Source organism: Onthophagus taurus, chromosome 10, assembly GCF_036711975.1.
Source record: "Onthophagus taurus isolate NC chromosome 10, IU_Otau_3.0, whole genome shotgun sequence".
Classification (NCBI taxonomy): Eukaryota; Metazoa; Arthropoda; class Insecta; order Coleoptera; family Scarabaeidae; genus Onthophagus; species Onthophagus taurus.
In genome coordinates this window covers 1,456,695-1,472,944 of record NC_091975.1, presented here as the reverse complement: position 1 = coordinate 1,472,944, position 16,250 = coordinate 1,456,695, and the positions used below count along the sequence as shown (strand labels likewise).

The 16,250-nt window shown below is 26.6% G+C and overlaps 1 protein-coding gene across 2 annotated transcripts in view; it reads left to right on the top strand.

Moving 5' to 3' along the window:
• The window catches only part of LOC111418374 (uncharacterized), a 32,106-nt gene continuing 15,856 nt past the window's right edge, over positions 1-16,250 (top strand). For both annotated transcript variants that reach the window (XM_023050909.2, XM_071199641.1), the window contains exons 1-4: positions 1-151; positions 4,104-4,647; positions 4,703-4,881; positions 13,689-13,821. In XM_023050909.2, the coding sequence (XP_022906677.2) occupies positions 4,346-4,647; positions 4,703-4,881; positions 13,689-13,821 (614 nt within the window). In that variant the 5' untranslated portion in view covers positions 1-151; positions 4,104-4,345. The remainder of the gene's footprint in view (positions 152-4,103; positions 4,648-4,702; positions 4,882-13,688; positions 13,822-16,250) is intronic.

The following is a 16,250-nucleotide window of genomic DNA, read 5'->3' as shown; positions in this document are numbered from 1 at the left end:
ACACCGGTTTCGACTCGTTCAGGTCGGTTTTAAAACGCGTTCCTTGCATTAACACACCGGAAACAGACGTTTCACCGGTAGTTTAGTTTAGTTCAAAAAACTTTCTTTTACAAAGAAAGTAATATCACCAACGACGTCCTTTAAATTCAAGGTTTGAACGATTATTGTACCAATTCTTTAATTAAATATACGATCAACAAAACAAATTTTACGTTTTTGTTTATGTAGTATGACGTAAAACGTTTTTAAATAAATTGCTGTTATTATCTAAGTAATTTTGAAATGACGTTTTTAAAAAGAAGAGAATTTATTGATTGTTTCAAGAAATGTGTTTAAGGTTATTTGGTCGATAACTATTAAGGTTTCTTCTATTAGATATTTATGATGATAATTTTTGTTATTTCTTTTTTTCAATATTCTATTTTTAGAATGTTGTTAACGTATGTTGAAAAATATGCCAAGGAAACAACTCAGCAAATAACAGCAAAAGTTATCGCAATAATTCCGCTTTATACAACTGCTTTTTATGAGTAATAAACCGCTGCGATTCGCAGAGTTCTCTTTTTCACGTTCAGCCACCCCTCTTTACACAAATGAATCTACCCTCTCGACCCTCATTTGTTTTAAGGGGAATCCCCGAAACCAACACTATAACAACTCTTCCATCAAACTCAATTTATTTTCCTTTCTCCTTTTTGGGTTCTCATCCCCCAGCAGATTCTTTTTGAACAAACATTTTCTAATTTATGTACTTAATCACGCCGTAATCAGCTGAGCAAGCAATTTCGGCTGAAGATGAAGTCAGTAATAAAAAACGTAGTAAGTTAGTAAAAGAACGACTTTTTGCTTGGTGTTTATCAACAATCATCGTTATAGAAAAGTGGATGATATAATCACATAGAAAAATGATTTCTAAATCGAAAAAGAAGAATAAATTTTTTTAATATCTATCTTCGTTCTTGAGATATTTACCATGAAAGTTTTAATTTTTATAAAAATCGATAATATTGATGTGTTTAAAAGGGAATATCTTAAGAATCAAAGGTAATGGGATAAAATGCTACTCTTTATTTTCGATTCTAAATTTATTTCTTTACCAGAAAAATATCTTAAAGATTTTATAAAAGTTATATTAACGAATTAAGAAACGAAGTAATAAACGTTTACATTAAAATGTTTATAATTTCTTTCGTTCTTTTACTTGGTGTTTATTAACAATCAACGTTATAGAAAAGTGGATGATATAATCACATAGAAAAATGATTTCTAAATCGAAAAAGAAGAATAATTTTTTTTAATATCTATCATCGTTCTTGAGATATTTGCCATGAAAGTTTTAATTTTTATAAAAATCGATAATATTGATGTGTTTAAAAGGGAATATCTTAAGAATCAAAGGTAATGGGATAAAATGCTACTCTTTATTTTCGATTCTAAATTTATTTTTTTACCAGAAAAGTATCTTAAAGATTTCATAAAAGTCATATTAACAAATAAAGAAATGAAATAATAAAAGTTAACCTTAAAATGTTTACAATTTTTTCATTTTTTGCTTGGTGTTTATCAACAATTATCGTTATAGAAAAGCGGATGATATAATCACATAGAAAAATGATTTTTAAATCGAAAAAGAAGAATAAATTTTTTTAATATCTATCTTCGTTCTTGAGATATTTACCATGAAAGTTTTAATTTTTATAAAAATCGATAATATTGATGTGTTTAAAAGGGAATATCTTAAGAATCAAAGGTAATGGGATAAAATGCTACTCTTTGTTTTCGATTCTAAATTTATTTTTTTACCAGAAAAGTATCTTAAAGATTTCATAAAAGTCATATTAACAAATAAAGAAATGAAATAATAAAATTAACCTTAAAATGTTTACAATTTTTTCATTTTTTGCTTGGTGTTTATCAACAATCATCGTTATAGAAAAGTGGATGATATAATCACATAGAAAAATGATTTCTAAATCGAAAAAGAAGAATAAATTTTTTTAATATCTATCTTCGTTCTTGAGATATTTGCCATAAAAGTTTTAATTTTTATAAAAAACGACAACATCGATGTGTTTAAAAGGGAATATCTTAAGAATGAAAGGCAATGGGATAAAATGCTACTCTTTATTTTCGATTCTAAATTTATTTCTTTACCAGAAAAATATCTTAAAGATTTTATAAATGTTATATTAACGAATTAAGAAACGAAGTAATAAAAGTTTACATTACAATGTTTATAATTTCTTTCGTTCTTTTACTTGGTGTTTATTAACAATCAACATTATAGAAGAGTGGATGATATAATCACATAGAAAAATGATTTCTAAATCGAAAAAAAAGAATAAATTTTTTTAATATCTATCTTCGTTCTTGAGATATTAGCCATGAAAGTTTTAATTTTTATAAAAAACGACAACATCGATGTGTTTAAAATGGAATATCTTAAGAATGCAAGACAATAGGATAAAATGCTACTCTTTATTTTTGATTCTAAATTTATTTCTTTACCAGAAAAATATCTTAAAGATTTTATAAATGTTATATTAACGAATTAAGAAACGAAGTAATAAAAGTTTACATTACAATGTTTATAATTTCTTTCGTTCTTTTACTTGGTGTTTATTAACAATCAACATTATAGAAGAGTGGATGATATAATCACATAGAAAAATGATTTCTAAATCGAAAAAAAAGAATAAATTTTTTTAATATCTATCTTCGTTCTTGAGATATTAGCCATGAAAGTTTTAATTTTTATAAAAAACGACAACATCGATGTGTTTAAAAGGGAATATCTTAAGAATGAAAGGCAATAGGATAAAATGCTACTCTTTATTTTCGATTCTAAATTTATTTCTTTACCAGAAAAATATCTTAAAGATTTTATAAATGTTATATTAACGAATTAAGAAACGAAGTAATAAAAGTTTACATTAAAATGTTTATAATTTCTTTCGTTCTTTTACTTGGTGTTTATTAACAATCAACGTTATAGAAGAGCGGATGGTATAATCACATAGAAAAATGATTTCTAAATCGAAAAAGAAGAATAAATTTTTTTAATATCTATCTTCGTTCTTGAGATATTAGCCATGAAAGTTTTAATTTTTATAAAAAACGACAACATCGATGTGTTTAAAAGGGAATATCTTAAAAATCAAAGGTAATGGGATAAAATGCTACTCTTTATTTTCGATTCTAAATTTATTTTTTTACCAGAAAAGTATCTTAAAGATTTCATAAAAGTCATATTAACAAATAAAGAAATTAAATAATAAAAGTTAATCTTAAAATATTTACAATTTTTTCATTTTTTGCTTGGTGTTTATCAACAATCATCGTTATAGAAAAGTGGATGATATAATCACATAGAAAAATGATTTCTAAATCGAAAAAGAAGAATAAATTTTTTTAATATCTATCTTCGTTCTTGAGATATTTACCATAAAAGTTTTAATTTTTATAAAAATCGATAATATTGATGTGTTTAAAAGGGAATATCTTAAGAATCAAAGATAATGGGATAAAATGCTACTCTTTATTTTCGATTCTAAATTTATTTTTTTACCAGAAAAGTATCTTAAAGATTTCATAAAAGTCATATTAACAAATAAAGAAATGAAATAATAAAATTAACCTTAAAATGTTTACAATTTTTTCATTTTTTGCTTGGTGTTTATCAACAATCATCGTTATAGAAAAGTGGATGATATAATCACATAGAAAAATGATTTCTAAATCGAAAAAGAAGAATACATTTTTTTAATATCTATCTTCGTTCTTGAGATATTTGCTTTGAAAATTTTATTTAATGTTAAAAACTACAACATTGATGTATTTAAATAGTTATATCTTAAGAACCGAAGGCAATGGGATAAAATCTATGTATTAGATATGTAATTATGTATTTCTTTTTAAGCTCATAACAATTTTGAATTAATTGTTAACTAGAAATTTTTACCATTAATTAATTTTCTTTACCATTAAAAAGAACATATTTCTTTTTACTGATTTTTCAAAACAGTCTAATTTTGGTGTTTTCCAATTTTCGGTCCAAATTATTTATTTTTTAAAATTAACTAACGTGACATTACATATTACAGGTGTACTGTTTACAACAACAATAAAAACCACATCATCATCTCTAAATCTCGACCATAACATCGTAAAAAACCTTGAAAGTTGACGGATCGCCGTCGTCGCTTACCTTGGATTGTTCCTCTGGCAGTTGAAATTTGGTAGTCGTAACGATGACCGCAGGTGTTCTTCGCCTCCTACTCGTCTTTTCATCAACGTTTCTAAATTGAGCGGGGCCCCAATAAAAAAAAAATAAAGGAATCTCATCATGTCCTATCGTAAAGTGCCGATTATAGTATTGATTACTGTGCTAATAGACTTTTTAATCGTGATCGCGAACGCAACTTTAGACTCGCAGTGTAATTTAGAGAGCGTGTTTAGTTCGAAGCTGGTCAGTGTTGAAGAGAATGCCCAAAATTCGCGGGTGATTCTCGGTGGAACCGATCGACCTGTTTTGATGGGTCCGATTTTTGACGATGAGCCTGATGGAGCATTTGTTGCGGTCTTCGACTTTTTTATGACTTATAAAGGATCGCAATTTATGGATAATCGATATTTAGAAGATTCCGAGTAAGAAATATAAATGGCTATATATAGTATTTACTTTAATCTTGGATTATTTTAGTTTTAGGAATTCAAGAATAGTTAATATCACATTTACTAGTCGCCCTTTGATCGACTGTCAAATAGCACAAGTACCAACAAAGTACATCATATTCTGTGATGTGGTGGATAACGAGTTGGTTGCGCATTCTGTAGTGAAATGGGACCATGAAACGGATCAAAGGGTGTGGATGGCTGTCGGTAAGACCCGGATTAAAGAGATTAAATCAAACGTTTAGTTCGGAATGTCGATAACAGAACGAATTTATGTTAGAGCTTCAAATTTCGTGATAAACGGCGATGTAATATTTTATCCTGAGGGTGAGAGGGTAATCTAGTAATCACTGGAAAAGCTCGCGTTTCTACAACGGTGCGAATAAATCTCGGATATCTTTCGGGAGGGTGCGCGAATATATACATTTTTCCGCTGCATATCATGAAAGATAAATGAAAGGAGGACGCCTTTAGTCGAATGCATAAGATTTTTAGTGAGGGAAAAAAGGAGGAAAAGCGTTCTTTCTTTTTCTCCATAAACGCCTTTTTTAGGATAAAGTTTCCCAGTCCCCCATTTCCACTTCGAGTCCTTTAGGTAACTGTAATCTCCGTTGGAATATCTGAAAATTGAATGCGCATACATTGTCGCATCCCGGGCAAGCGCTCATCGCTGAATTGAATACTATTCGCGCGAACGTATTCAGTGAACTCAGCCATAAATTCGGCTATAACGTGACCATACGGTTGATGCAGTCGGAAAATGGACGTTGCGAGAAAAATCGATATCTGTATGGTGTTAGCGAGGCTTATATAAAACTGTAATTGGGATCGGTTTTAATTAAAAATTGACAATGGAATTGAAACACCACGAAGGAAATTAAACCTACAATTTTATACAAATCATATTTTAACTATAATATGTATCATGTCGAAATTTATTTATATTTATATGATATTTAGTGCTTCAAATCTAAACGCTTTCAATAACTTTTAGTAGTTCGTTTTCCAAATACTTCGTTTTCAATATTATAGAGTACATTGATAATCTAAATATTTTGAAATTTTGAGAGTTTTTACTTTACATTTTCGAAATGGTGATAACTAAGTTTAAGATGGTTGTGGATTATGTTAATTTGGTTAATTATGATCAAAATTTATAATAAATGTTTTTCTCCATCAATAATAATTTTTGAGTTATGATCGATTGTTTTAATAAAATTAAAAGATTTTAATATTTAGGGAATTTTTACCTCATACCTAAAAAAATCGTCACAGTTAGGTTCGAATTATTTATGGACATGTATTTTGGGTTCATTCCCAATCATTTTCATAAATGCCACGTTTCTTCATGATTTTTAATTTTTGAGTTATTCTCGATTTCATTGAAAAAAGTCATCTATTTTGAAATTTTGAGAGTTTTTACTTTACATTTTCGAAATGGTGATAACTAAGTTTAAGATGGTTGTGGATTATATTAATTTGGTTAATTATGATCAAAATTTATAATAAATATTTTTCGCCATCAACAATAATTTTTGAGTTATAATCGAATGTTTTAATAAAATTAAAAGATCTTAATATTTAGGGAATTTTTACCTCATACCTAAAAAAATCGTCACAGTTAGGTTCGAATTATTTATGGACATGTATTTTGGGTTCATTCCCAATCATTTTCATAAATGCCACATTTCTCCATCACTTTTAATTTTTGAGTTATTCTCGATTTCATTGAAAAAAGTCATCTATTTTGAAATTTTGAGAGTTTTTACTTTGCATTTTCGAAACGGTGATAACTAAGTTTAAGATGGTTGTGGATTATATTAATTTGGTTAATTGTGATCAAAATTTATAATAAATGTTTTTCTCCATCAATAATAATTTTTGAGTTATAATCGAATGTTTTAATAAAATTAAAAGATTTTAATATTTAGGGAATTTTACCTCATACCTAAAAAAATCGTCACAGTTAGGTTCGAATTATTTATGGACATGTATTTTGGGTTCATTCCCAATCATTTTCATAAATGCCACGTTTCTCCATCACTTTTAATTTTTGAGTTATTCTCGATTTCATTGAAAAAAGTCATCTATTTTGAAATTTTGAGAGTTTTTACTTTGCATTTTCGAAATGGTGATAACTAAGTTTAAGATGGTTGTGGATTATGTTAATTTGGTTAATTATGATCAAAATTTATAATAAATGTTTTTCTCCATCAATAATAATTTTTGAGTTATGATCGATTGTTTTAATAAAATTAAAAGATTTTAATATTTAGGGAATTTTTACCTCATACCTAAAAAAATCGTCACAGTTAGGTTCGAATTATTTATGGACATGTATTTTGGGTTCATTCCCAATCATTTTCATAAATGCCACGTTTCTTCATGATTTTTAATTTTTGAGTTATTCTCGATTTCATTGAAAAAAGTCATCTATTTTGAAATTTTGAGAGTTTTTACTTTACATTTTCGAAATGGTGATAACTAAGTTTAAGATGGTTGTGGATTATATTAATTTGGTTAATTATGATCAAAATTTATAATAAATATTTTTCGCCATCAACAATAATTTTTGAGTTATAATCGAATGTTTTAATAAAATTAAAAGATCTTAATATTTAGGGAATTTTTACCTCATACCTAAAAAAATCGTCACAGTTAGGTTCGAATTATTTATGGACATGTATTTTGGGTTCATTCCCAATCATTTTCATAAATGCCACATTTCTCCATCACTTTTAATTTTTGAGTTATTCTCGATTTCATTGAAAAAAGTCATCTATTTTGAAATTTTGAGAGTTTTTACTTTGCATTTTCGAAACGGTGATAACTAAGTTTAAGATGGTTGTGGATTATGTTAATTTGGTTCATTATGATCAAAATTTATAATAAATGTTTTCCTCCATCAATAATAATTTTTGAGTTATAATCGATTGTTTTAATAAAATTAGAAGATTTTAATATTTAGGGAATTTTTACCTCATACCTAAAAAAATCGTCACAGTTAGGTTCGAATTATTTATGGACATGTATTTTGGGTTCATTCCCAATCATTTTCATAAATGCCACATTTCTCCATCACTTTTAATTTTTGAGTTATTCTCGATTTCATTGAAAAAAGTCATCTATTTTGAAATTTTGAGAGTTTTTACTTTACATTTTCGAAGCGGTGATAACTAAGTTTAAGATGGTTGTGGATTATATTAATTTGGTTAATTATGATCAAAATTTATAATAAATGTTTTTCTCCATCAATAATAATTTTTGAGTTATAATCGAATGTTTTAATAAAATTAAAAGATTTTAATATTTAGGAAATTTTTACCTCATACCTAAAAAAATCGTCACAGTTAGGTTCGAATTATTTATGGACATGTATTTTGGGTTCATTCCCAATCATTTTCATAAATGCCACATTTCTCCATCACTTTTAATTTTTGAGTTATTCTCGATTTCATTGAAAAAAGTCATCTATTTTGAAATTTTGAGAGTTTTTACTTTACATTTTCGAAGCGGTGATAACTAAGTTTAAGATGGTTGTGGATTATATTAATTTGGTTAATTATGATCAAAATTTATAATAAATGTTTTTCTCCATCAATAATAATTTTTGAGTTATAATCGAATGTTTTAATAAAATTAAAAGATTTTAATATTTAGGAAATTTTTACCTCATACCTAAAAAAATCGTCACAGTTAGGTTCGAATTATTTATGGACATGTATTTTGGGTTCATTCCCAATCATTTTCATAAATGCCACATTTCTCCATCACTTTTAATTTTTGAGTTATTCTCGATTTCATTGAAAAAAGTCATCTATTTTGAAATTTTGAGAGTTTTTACTTTGCATTTTCGAAACGGTGATAACTAAGTTTAAGATGGTTGTGGATTATGTTAATTTGGTTCATTATGATCAAAATTTATAATAAATGTTTTCCTCCATCAATAATAATTTTTGAGTTATAATCGATTGTTTTAATAAAATTAGAAGATTTTAATATTTAGGGAATTTTTACCTCATACCTAAAAAAATCGTCACAGTTAGGTTCGAATTATTTATGGACATGCATATTGGGTTCATTCCCAATCATTTTCATAAATGCCACGTTTCTCCATCACTTTTAATTTTTGAGTTATTCTCGATTTCATTGAAAAAAGTAATCTATTTTGAAATTTTGAGAGTTTTTACTTTACATTTTCGAAGTGGTGATAACTAAGTTTAAGATGGTTGTGGATTATGTTAATTTGGTTAATTATGATCAAAATTTATAATAAATGTTTGTCTCCATCAATAATAATTTTTGAGTTATAATCGAATGTTTTAATAAAATTAAAAGATTTTAATATTTAGGGATTTTTACCTCATACCTAAAAATCGTCACAGTTAGGTTCGAATTATTTATGGACATGTATTTTGGGTTCATTCCCAATCATTTTCATAAATGCCACATTTCTCCATCACTTTTAATTTTTGAGTTATTCTCGATTTCATTGAAAAAAGTCATCTATTTTGAAATTTTGAGAGTTTTTACTTTACATTTTCGAAGTGGTGATAACTAAGTTTAAGATAGTTGTGGATTATGTTAATTTGGTTAATTATGATCAAAATTTATAATAAATGTTTTTCTCCATCAATAATAATTTTTGAGTTATAATCGAATGTTTTAATAAAATTAAAAGATTTTAATATTTAGGGAATTTTTACCTCATACCTAAAAAAATCGTCACAGTTAGGTTCGAATTATTTATGGACATGCATATTGGGTTCATTCCCAATCATTTTCATAAATGCCACGTTTCTCCATCACTTTTAATTTTTGAGTTATTCTCGATTTCATTGAAAAAAGTAATCTATTTTGAAATTTTGAGAGTTTTTACTTTACATTTTCGAAGTGGTGATAACTAAGTTTAAGATGGTTGTGGATTATGTTAATTTGGTTAATTATGATCAAAATTTATAATAAATGTTTGTCTCCATCAATAATAATTTTTGAGTTATAATCGAATGTTTTAATAAAATTAAAAGATTTTAATATTTAGGGATTTTTACCTCATACCTAAAAATCGTCACAGTTAGGTTCGAATTATTTATGGACATGTATTTTGGGTTCATTCCCAATCATTTTCATAAATGCCACATTTCTCCATCACTTTTAATTTTTGAGTTATTCTCGATTTCATTGAAAAAAGTCATCTATTTTGAAATTTTGAGAGTTTTTACTTTACATTTTCGAAGTGGTGATAACTAAGTTTAAGATAGTTGTGGATTATGTTAATTTGGTTAATTATGATCAAAATTTATAATAAATGTTTTTCTCCATCAATAATAATTTTTGAGTTATAATCGAATGTTTTAATAAAATTAAAAGATTTTAATATTTAGGGAATTTTTACCTCATACCTAAAAAATCGTCACAGTTAGGTTCGAATTATTTATGGACATGTATTTTGGGTTCATTCCCAATCATTTTCGTAAATGCCACGTTGCTTCATCACTTTTAATTTTTGAGTTATTCTCGATCTCATTGAAAAAAGTCATCTATTTTGAAATTTTGAGAGTTTTTACTTTACATTTTCGAAATGGTGATAACTAAGTTTAAGATGGTTGTGGATTATGTTAATTTGGTTAATTATGATCAAAATTTATAATAAATGTTTTTCTCCATCAATAATAATTTTTGAGTTATAATCGAATGTTTTAATAAAATTAAAAGATTTTAATATTTAGGGAATTTTTACCTCATACCTAAAAAATCGTCACAGTTAGGTTCGAATTATTTATGGACATGTATTTTGGGTTCATTCCCAATCATTTTCGTAAATGCCACGTTTCTTCATCACTTTTAATTTTTGAGTTATTCTCGATCTCATTGAAAAAAGTCATCTATTTTGAAATTTTGAGAGTTTTTACTTTACATTTTCGAAATGGTGATAACTAAGTTTAAGATGGTTGTGGATTATGTTAATTTGGTTAATTATGATCAAAATTTATAATAAATGTTTTTCTCCATCAATAATAATTTTTGAGTTATAATCGAATGTTTTAATAAAATTAAAAGATTTTAATATTTAGGGAATTTTTACCTCATACCTAAAAAAATCGTCACAGTTAGGTTCGAATTATTTATGGACATGTATTTTGGGTTCATTTCCAATCATTTTCATAAATGCCACATTTCTCCATCACTTTTAATTTTTGAGTTATTCTCGATTTCATTGAAAAAAGTCATCTATTTTGAAATTTTGAGAGTTTTTACTTTACATTTTCGAAATGGTGATAACTAAGTTTAAGATTGTTGTGGATTATGTTAATTTGGTTAGTTATGATCAAAATTTATAATAAATGTTTTTCTCCATCAATAATAATTTTTGAGTTATGATCGATTGTTTTAATAAAATTAAAAGATTTTAATGTTTAGGAAATTTTTACCTCATACCTAAAAAAATCGTCACAGTTAGGTTCGAATTATTTATGGACATGCATATTGGGTTCATTCCCAATCATTTTCATAAATGCCACGTTTCTCCATCACTTTTAATTTTTGAGTTATTCTCGATTTCATTGAAAAAAGTAATCTATTTTGAAATTTTGAGAGTTTTTACTTTACATTTTCGAAGTGGTGATAACTAAGTTTAAGATGGTTGTGGATTATGTTAATTTGGTTAATTATGATCAAAATTTATAATAAATGTTTGTCTCCATCAATAATAATTTTTGAGTTATAATCGAATGTTTTAATAAAATTAAAAGATTTTAATATTTAGGGATTTTTACCTCATACCTAAAAATCGTCACAGTTAGGTTCGAATTATTTATGGACATGTATTTTGGGTTCATTCCCAATCATTTTCATAAATGCCACATTTCTCCATCACTTTTAATTTTTGAGTTATTCTCGATTTCATTGAAAAAAGTCATCTATTTTGAAATTTTGAGAGTTTTTACTTTACATTTTCGAAGTGGTGATAACTAAGTTTAAGATAGTTGTGGATTATGTTAATTTGGTTAATTATGATCAAAATTTATAATAAATGTTTTTCTCCATCAATAATAATTTTTGAGTTATAATCGAATGTTTTAATAAAATTAAAAGATTTTAATATTTAGGGAATTTTTACCTCATACCTAAAAAATCGTCACAGTTAGGTTCGAATTATTTATGGACATGTATTTTGGGTTCATTCCCAATCATTTTCGTAAATGCCACGTTGCTTCATCACTTTTAATTTTTGAGTTATTCTCGATCTCATTGAAAAAAGTCATCTATTTTGAAATTTTGAGAGTTTTTACTTTACATTTTCGAAATGGTGATAACTAAGTTTAAGATGGTTGTGGATTATGTTAATTTGGTTAATTATGATCAAAATTTATAATAAATGTTTTTCTCCATCAATAATAATTTTTGAGTTATAATCGAATGTTTTAATAAAATTAAAAGATTTTAATATTTAGGGAATTTTTACCTCATACCTAAAAAATCGTCACAGTTAGGTTCGAATTATTTATGGACATGTATTTTGGGTTCATTCCCAATCATTTTCGTAAATGCCACGTTTCTTCATCACTTTTAATTTTTGAGTTATTCTCGATCTCATTGAAAAAAGTCATCTATTTTGAAATTTTGAGAGTTTTTACTTTACATTTTCGAAATGGTGATAACTAAGTTTAAGATGGTTGTGGATTATGTTAATTTGGTTAATTATGATCAAAATTTATAATAAATGTTTTTCTCCATCAATAATAATTTTTGAGTTATAATCGAATGTTTTAATAAAATTAAAAGATTTTAATATTTAGGGAATTTTTACCTCATACCTAAAAAAATCGTCACAGTTAGGTTCGAATTATTTATGGACATGTATTTTGGGTTCATTTCCAATCATTTTCATAAATGCCACATTTCTCCATCACTTTTAATTTTTGAGTTATTCTCGATTTCATTGAAAAAAGTCATCTATTTTGAAATTTTGAGAGTTTTTACTTTACATTTTCGAAATGGTGATAACTAAGTTTAAGATTGTTGTGGATTATGTTAATTTGGTTAGTTATGATCAAAATTTATAATAAATGTTTTTCTCCATCAATAATAATTTTTGAGTTATGATCGATTGTTTTAATAAAATTAAAAGATTTTAATGTTTAGGAAATTTTTACCTCATACCTAAAAAAATCGTCACAGTTAGGTTCGAATTATTTATGGACATGTATTTTGGGTTCATTCCCAATCATTTTCATAAATGCCACATTTCTCCATCACTTTTAATTTTTGAGTTATTTTCGATTTCATTGAAAAAAGTCATCTATTTTGAAATTTTGAGAGTTTTTACTTTACATTTTCGAAGTGGTGATAACTAAGTTTAAGATGGTTATGGATTATGTTAATTCGGTTCATTATGATCAAAATTTATAATAAAGATTTTTCTCCATCAATAATAATTTTTGAGTTATGATTGTTTGTCTCAATTTTTTGACGAATTATAGATCTAAGAAAATCATTATAACAATGCATTTGAACTAGGATAAATAGATAAATGAAAAGGAACAAACTTTTTAAAGTTTTTATTCCCTTCGGGAGAAAATCCATTCCAACAAAATCCCCAATAGGGAAAGCCGTTTTAAAGTCAGAACGTATTTCTTAGAAAAAGAAAGAAATAAACGTAACGTGGAAGTGCAATTTTCGTAAGTTTTATCCATAAGGTAGCGGCCAAGGAAACACAATAAAATACGTGCTCGGCTCCTAACGAGATCTTATTACAAAAATTTACCTCCACGAAAAAGTTTTATTTCAATACTACGAATAATTGGTGGAGGTGCCGGTTACGCCGTGTTAAATCAATCGTGGAACATCATAACGCCTACGATGTCAATCAAATTGCAGCCAATTTAACACGCGATTTAATCGACCCTCTCTATGTATGCGTGGTTATGTTCTCCACGATCAATAGAAAGGCCATGCAGTTACTGTTGTGTAAAATTAAAAAATGTAGTTTCTTTTTATCTTTATTTTTACAGGTTGGACTAAGTGGTCGGAGTGGTCAACCTGTAGCGTCAGTTGTGGAAAAGGAATCCAACAAAGATTGCGGTATTGTACCATAGAGAAATGCGAAGGGTATAATGTGGAACAAAGACATTGTAATTTATTTGGGTGAGTTTCAATAAGTTTAGAATTGAATCGAATCGAATTGGTACTTTAATAGAAAACGTTTTAGTGGAGTTTAAGAATAGGTAATTCTTATCGAGCGTGAAGTTTTCCAGCCTAATTCGACACGAAATAATTGAGTTAACAATGGAACCGTTGAACAAATCGGTCAAGTTGAAACTCTGTGTATTTTAAGCTACGAAGAGTTAATTTTCGCTTGTTCCACGAAATTTAATAAAGTGTGATTCTTGATTGTGCTCTAAATTGAGTAAATCTATATTTTTAACATTTTCTTAATCTTATAAACGCTTAAACAAAAAATGCAACGCAACTTTTGAAACTTCAAAAACTTTAAAAACTTGATAGTTATTTTTTTATCATACTTAATGATGTGAACTTTAGCAAACAACTTGGAGTCATCTCACGAAAGTTTTCGCATTAATCTTTCACTTCTCAGTTTTCGCGGCCTAATTTTCGTCACCACAAAAATGTTAATGCCCTCTAAAATCTTTTAAGCACAATTTCATCTACCAAATAATGAAACTCTAAAGTTTTTTAATTAAAACCAAACCAACCATGACGTTTCAACGCATCAAAAATATTCAAATTTGTTTTTCTCTACTAAAATAAGATTTAATCATTCAATAAACAACACAATCTTAAATAAATGATAACTAATTTAATTGTGCAATCAAAGAAACGATTTTTATATCAAATTAAAGACGACAATTTAAAGTTTAATTTACACCATAAACCATTTTTGAATTCCTATAAATGCGAGCTATACGGTGTCTTAAAGTTTGTGTCAGAAATTAATACTTCCTGATTAATTCGAATTTCAACGTAGTCTTAAAAATAATGTATCTCCTCGATTAATATCATCTAAGAAAAGCTTTTTATATCGAATTAAAAAGGAGATTTCAAACTTTAATTTGGTGTATAAATCATTTCTTAGTTCCCATAAATACAGTCTTGGTACATTTTTAAAGTTGCGTTCGAAATTAAGTTTTTTTTTTTCAACTAAATCAACACAATTTTAAAACAATTGTATCTAATTGAATTATGTAATCTAAGAAATGATTTTTATATCAAATTAAAGAAGTCATTTTAAAGTTTAATTTGCACCATGAACTATTTTTGAATTCCTATAAATGCGAGCTATGCGGTGTCTTAAAGTTTGTGTCAGAAATTAATACTTCCTGATTAATTCGAATTTCAACGTAGTCTTAAAAATAATGTATCTCCTCGATTAATATCATCTAAGAAAAGCTTCTTATATCGAATTAAAAAGGAGATTTCAAACTTTAATTTGGTGTATAAATCATTTCTTAGTTCCCATAAATACAGTCTTGGTACATTTTTAAAGTTGCGTTCGAAATTAAGTTTTTTTTTCAACTAAATCAACACAATTTTAAAACAATTGTATCTAATTGAATTACGTAATCTAAGAAATGATTTTTATATCAAATTAAAGAAGTCATTTTAAAGTTTAATTTGCACCATGAACTATTTTTGAATTCCTATAAATGCGAGCTATACGGTGTCTTAAAGTTTGTGTCAGAAATTAATACTTCCTGATTAATTCGAATTTCAACGTAGTCTTAAAAATAATGTATCTCCTCGATTAATATCATCTAAGAAAAGCTTCTTATATCGAATTAAAAAGGAGATTTCAAACTTTAATTTGGTGTATAAATCATTTCTTAGTTCCCATAAATACAGTCTTGGTACATTTTTAAAGTTGCGTTCGAAATTAAGTTTTTTTTTTCAACTAAATCAACACAATTTTAAAACAATTGTATCTAATTGAATTATGTAATCTAAGAAATGATTTTTATATCAAATTAAAGAAGTCATTTTAAAGTTTAATTTGCACCATAAACCACTTTTGAATTCCTATATATGCGAGCTATACGGTGTCTTAAAGTTTGTGTCAGAAATTAATACTTCCTCATTAATTCGAATTTCAACGTAGTCTTAAAAATAATGTATCTCCTCGATTAATATCATCTAAGAAAAGCTTCTTATATCGAATTAAAAAGGAGATTTCAAACTTTAATTTGGTGTATAAATCATTTCTTAGTTCCCATAAATACAGTCTTGGTACATTTTTAAAGTTGCGTTCGAAATTAAGTTTTTTTTTTTCAACTAAATCAACACAATTTTAAAACAATTGTATCTAATTGAATTATGTAATCTAAGAAATGATTTTTATATCAAATTAAAGAAGTCATTTTAAAGTTTAATTTGCACCATGAACTATTTTTGAATTCCTATAAATGCGAGCTATGCGGTGTCTTAAAGTTTGTGTCAGAAATTAATACTTCCTGATTAATTCGAATTTCAACGTAGTCTTAAAAATAATGTATCTCCTCGATTAATATCATCTAAGAAAAGCTTTTTATATCGAATTAAAAAGGAGATTTCAAACTTTA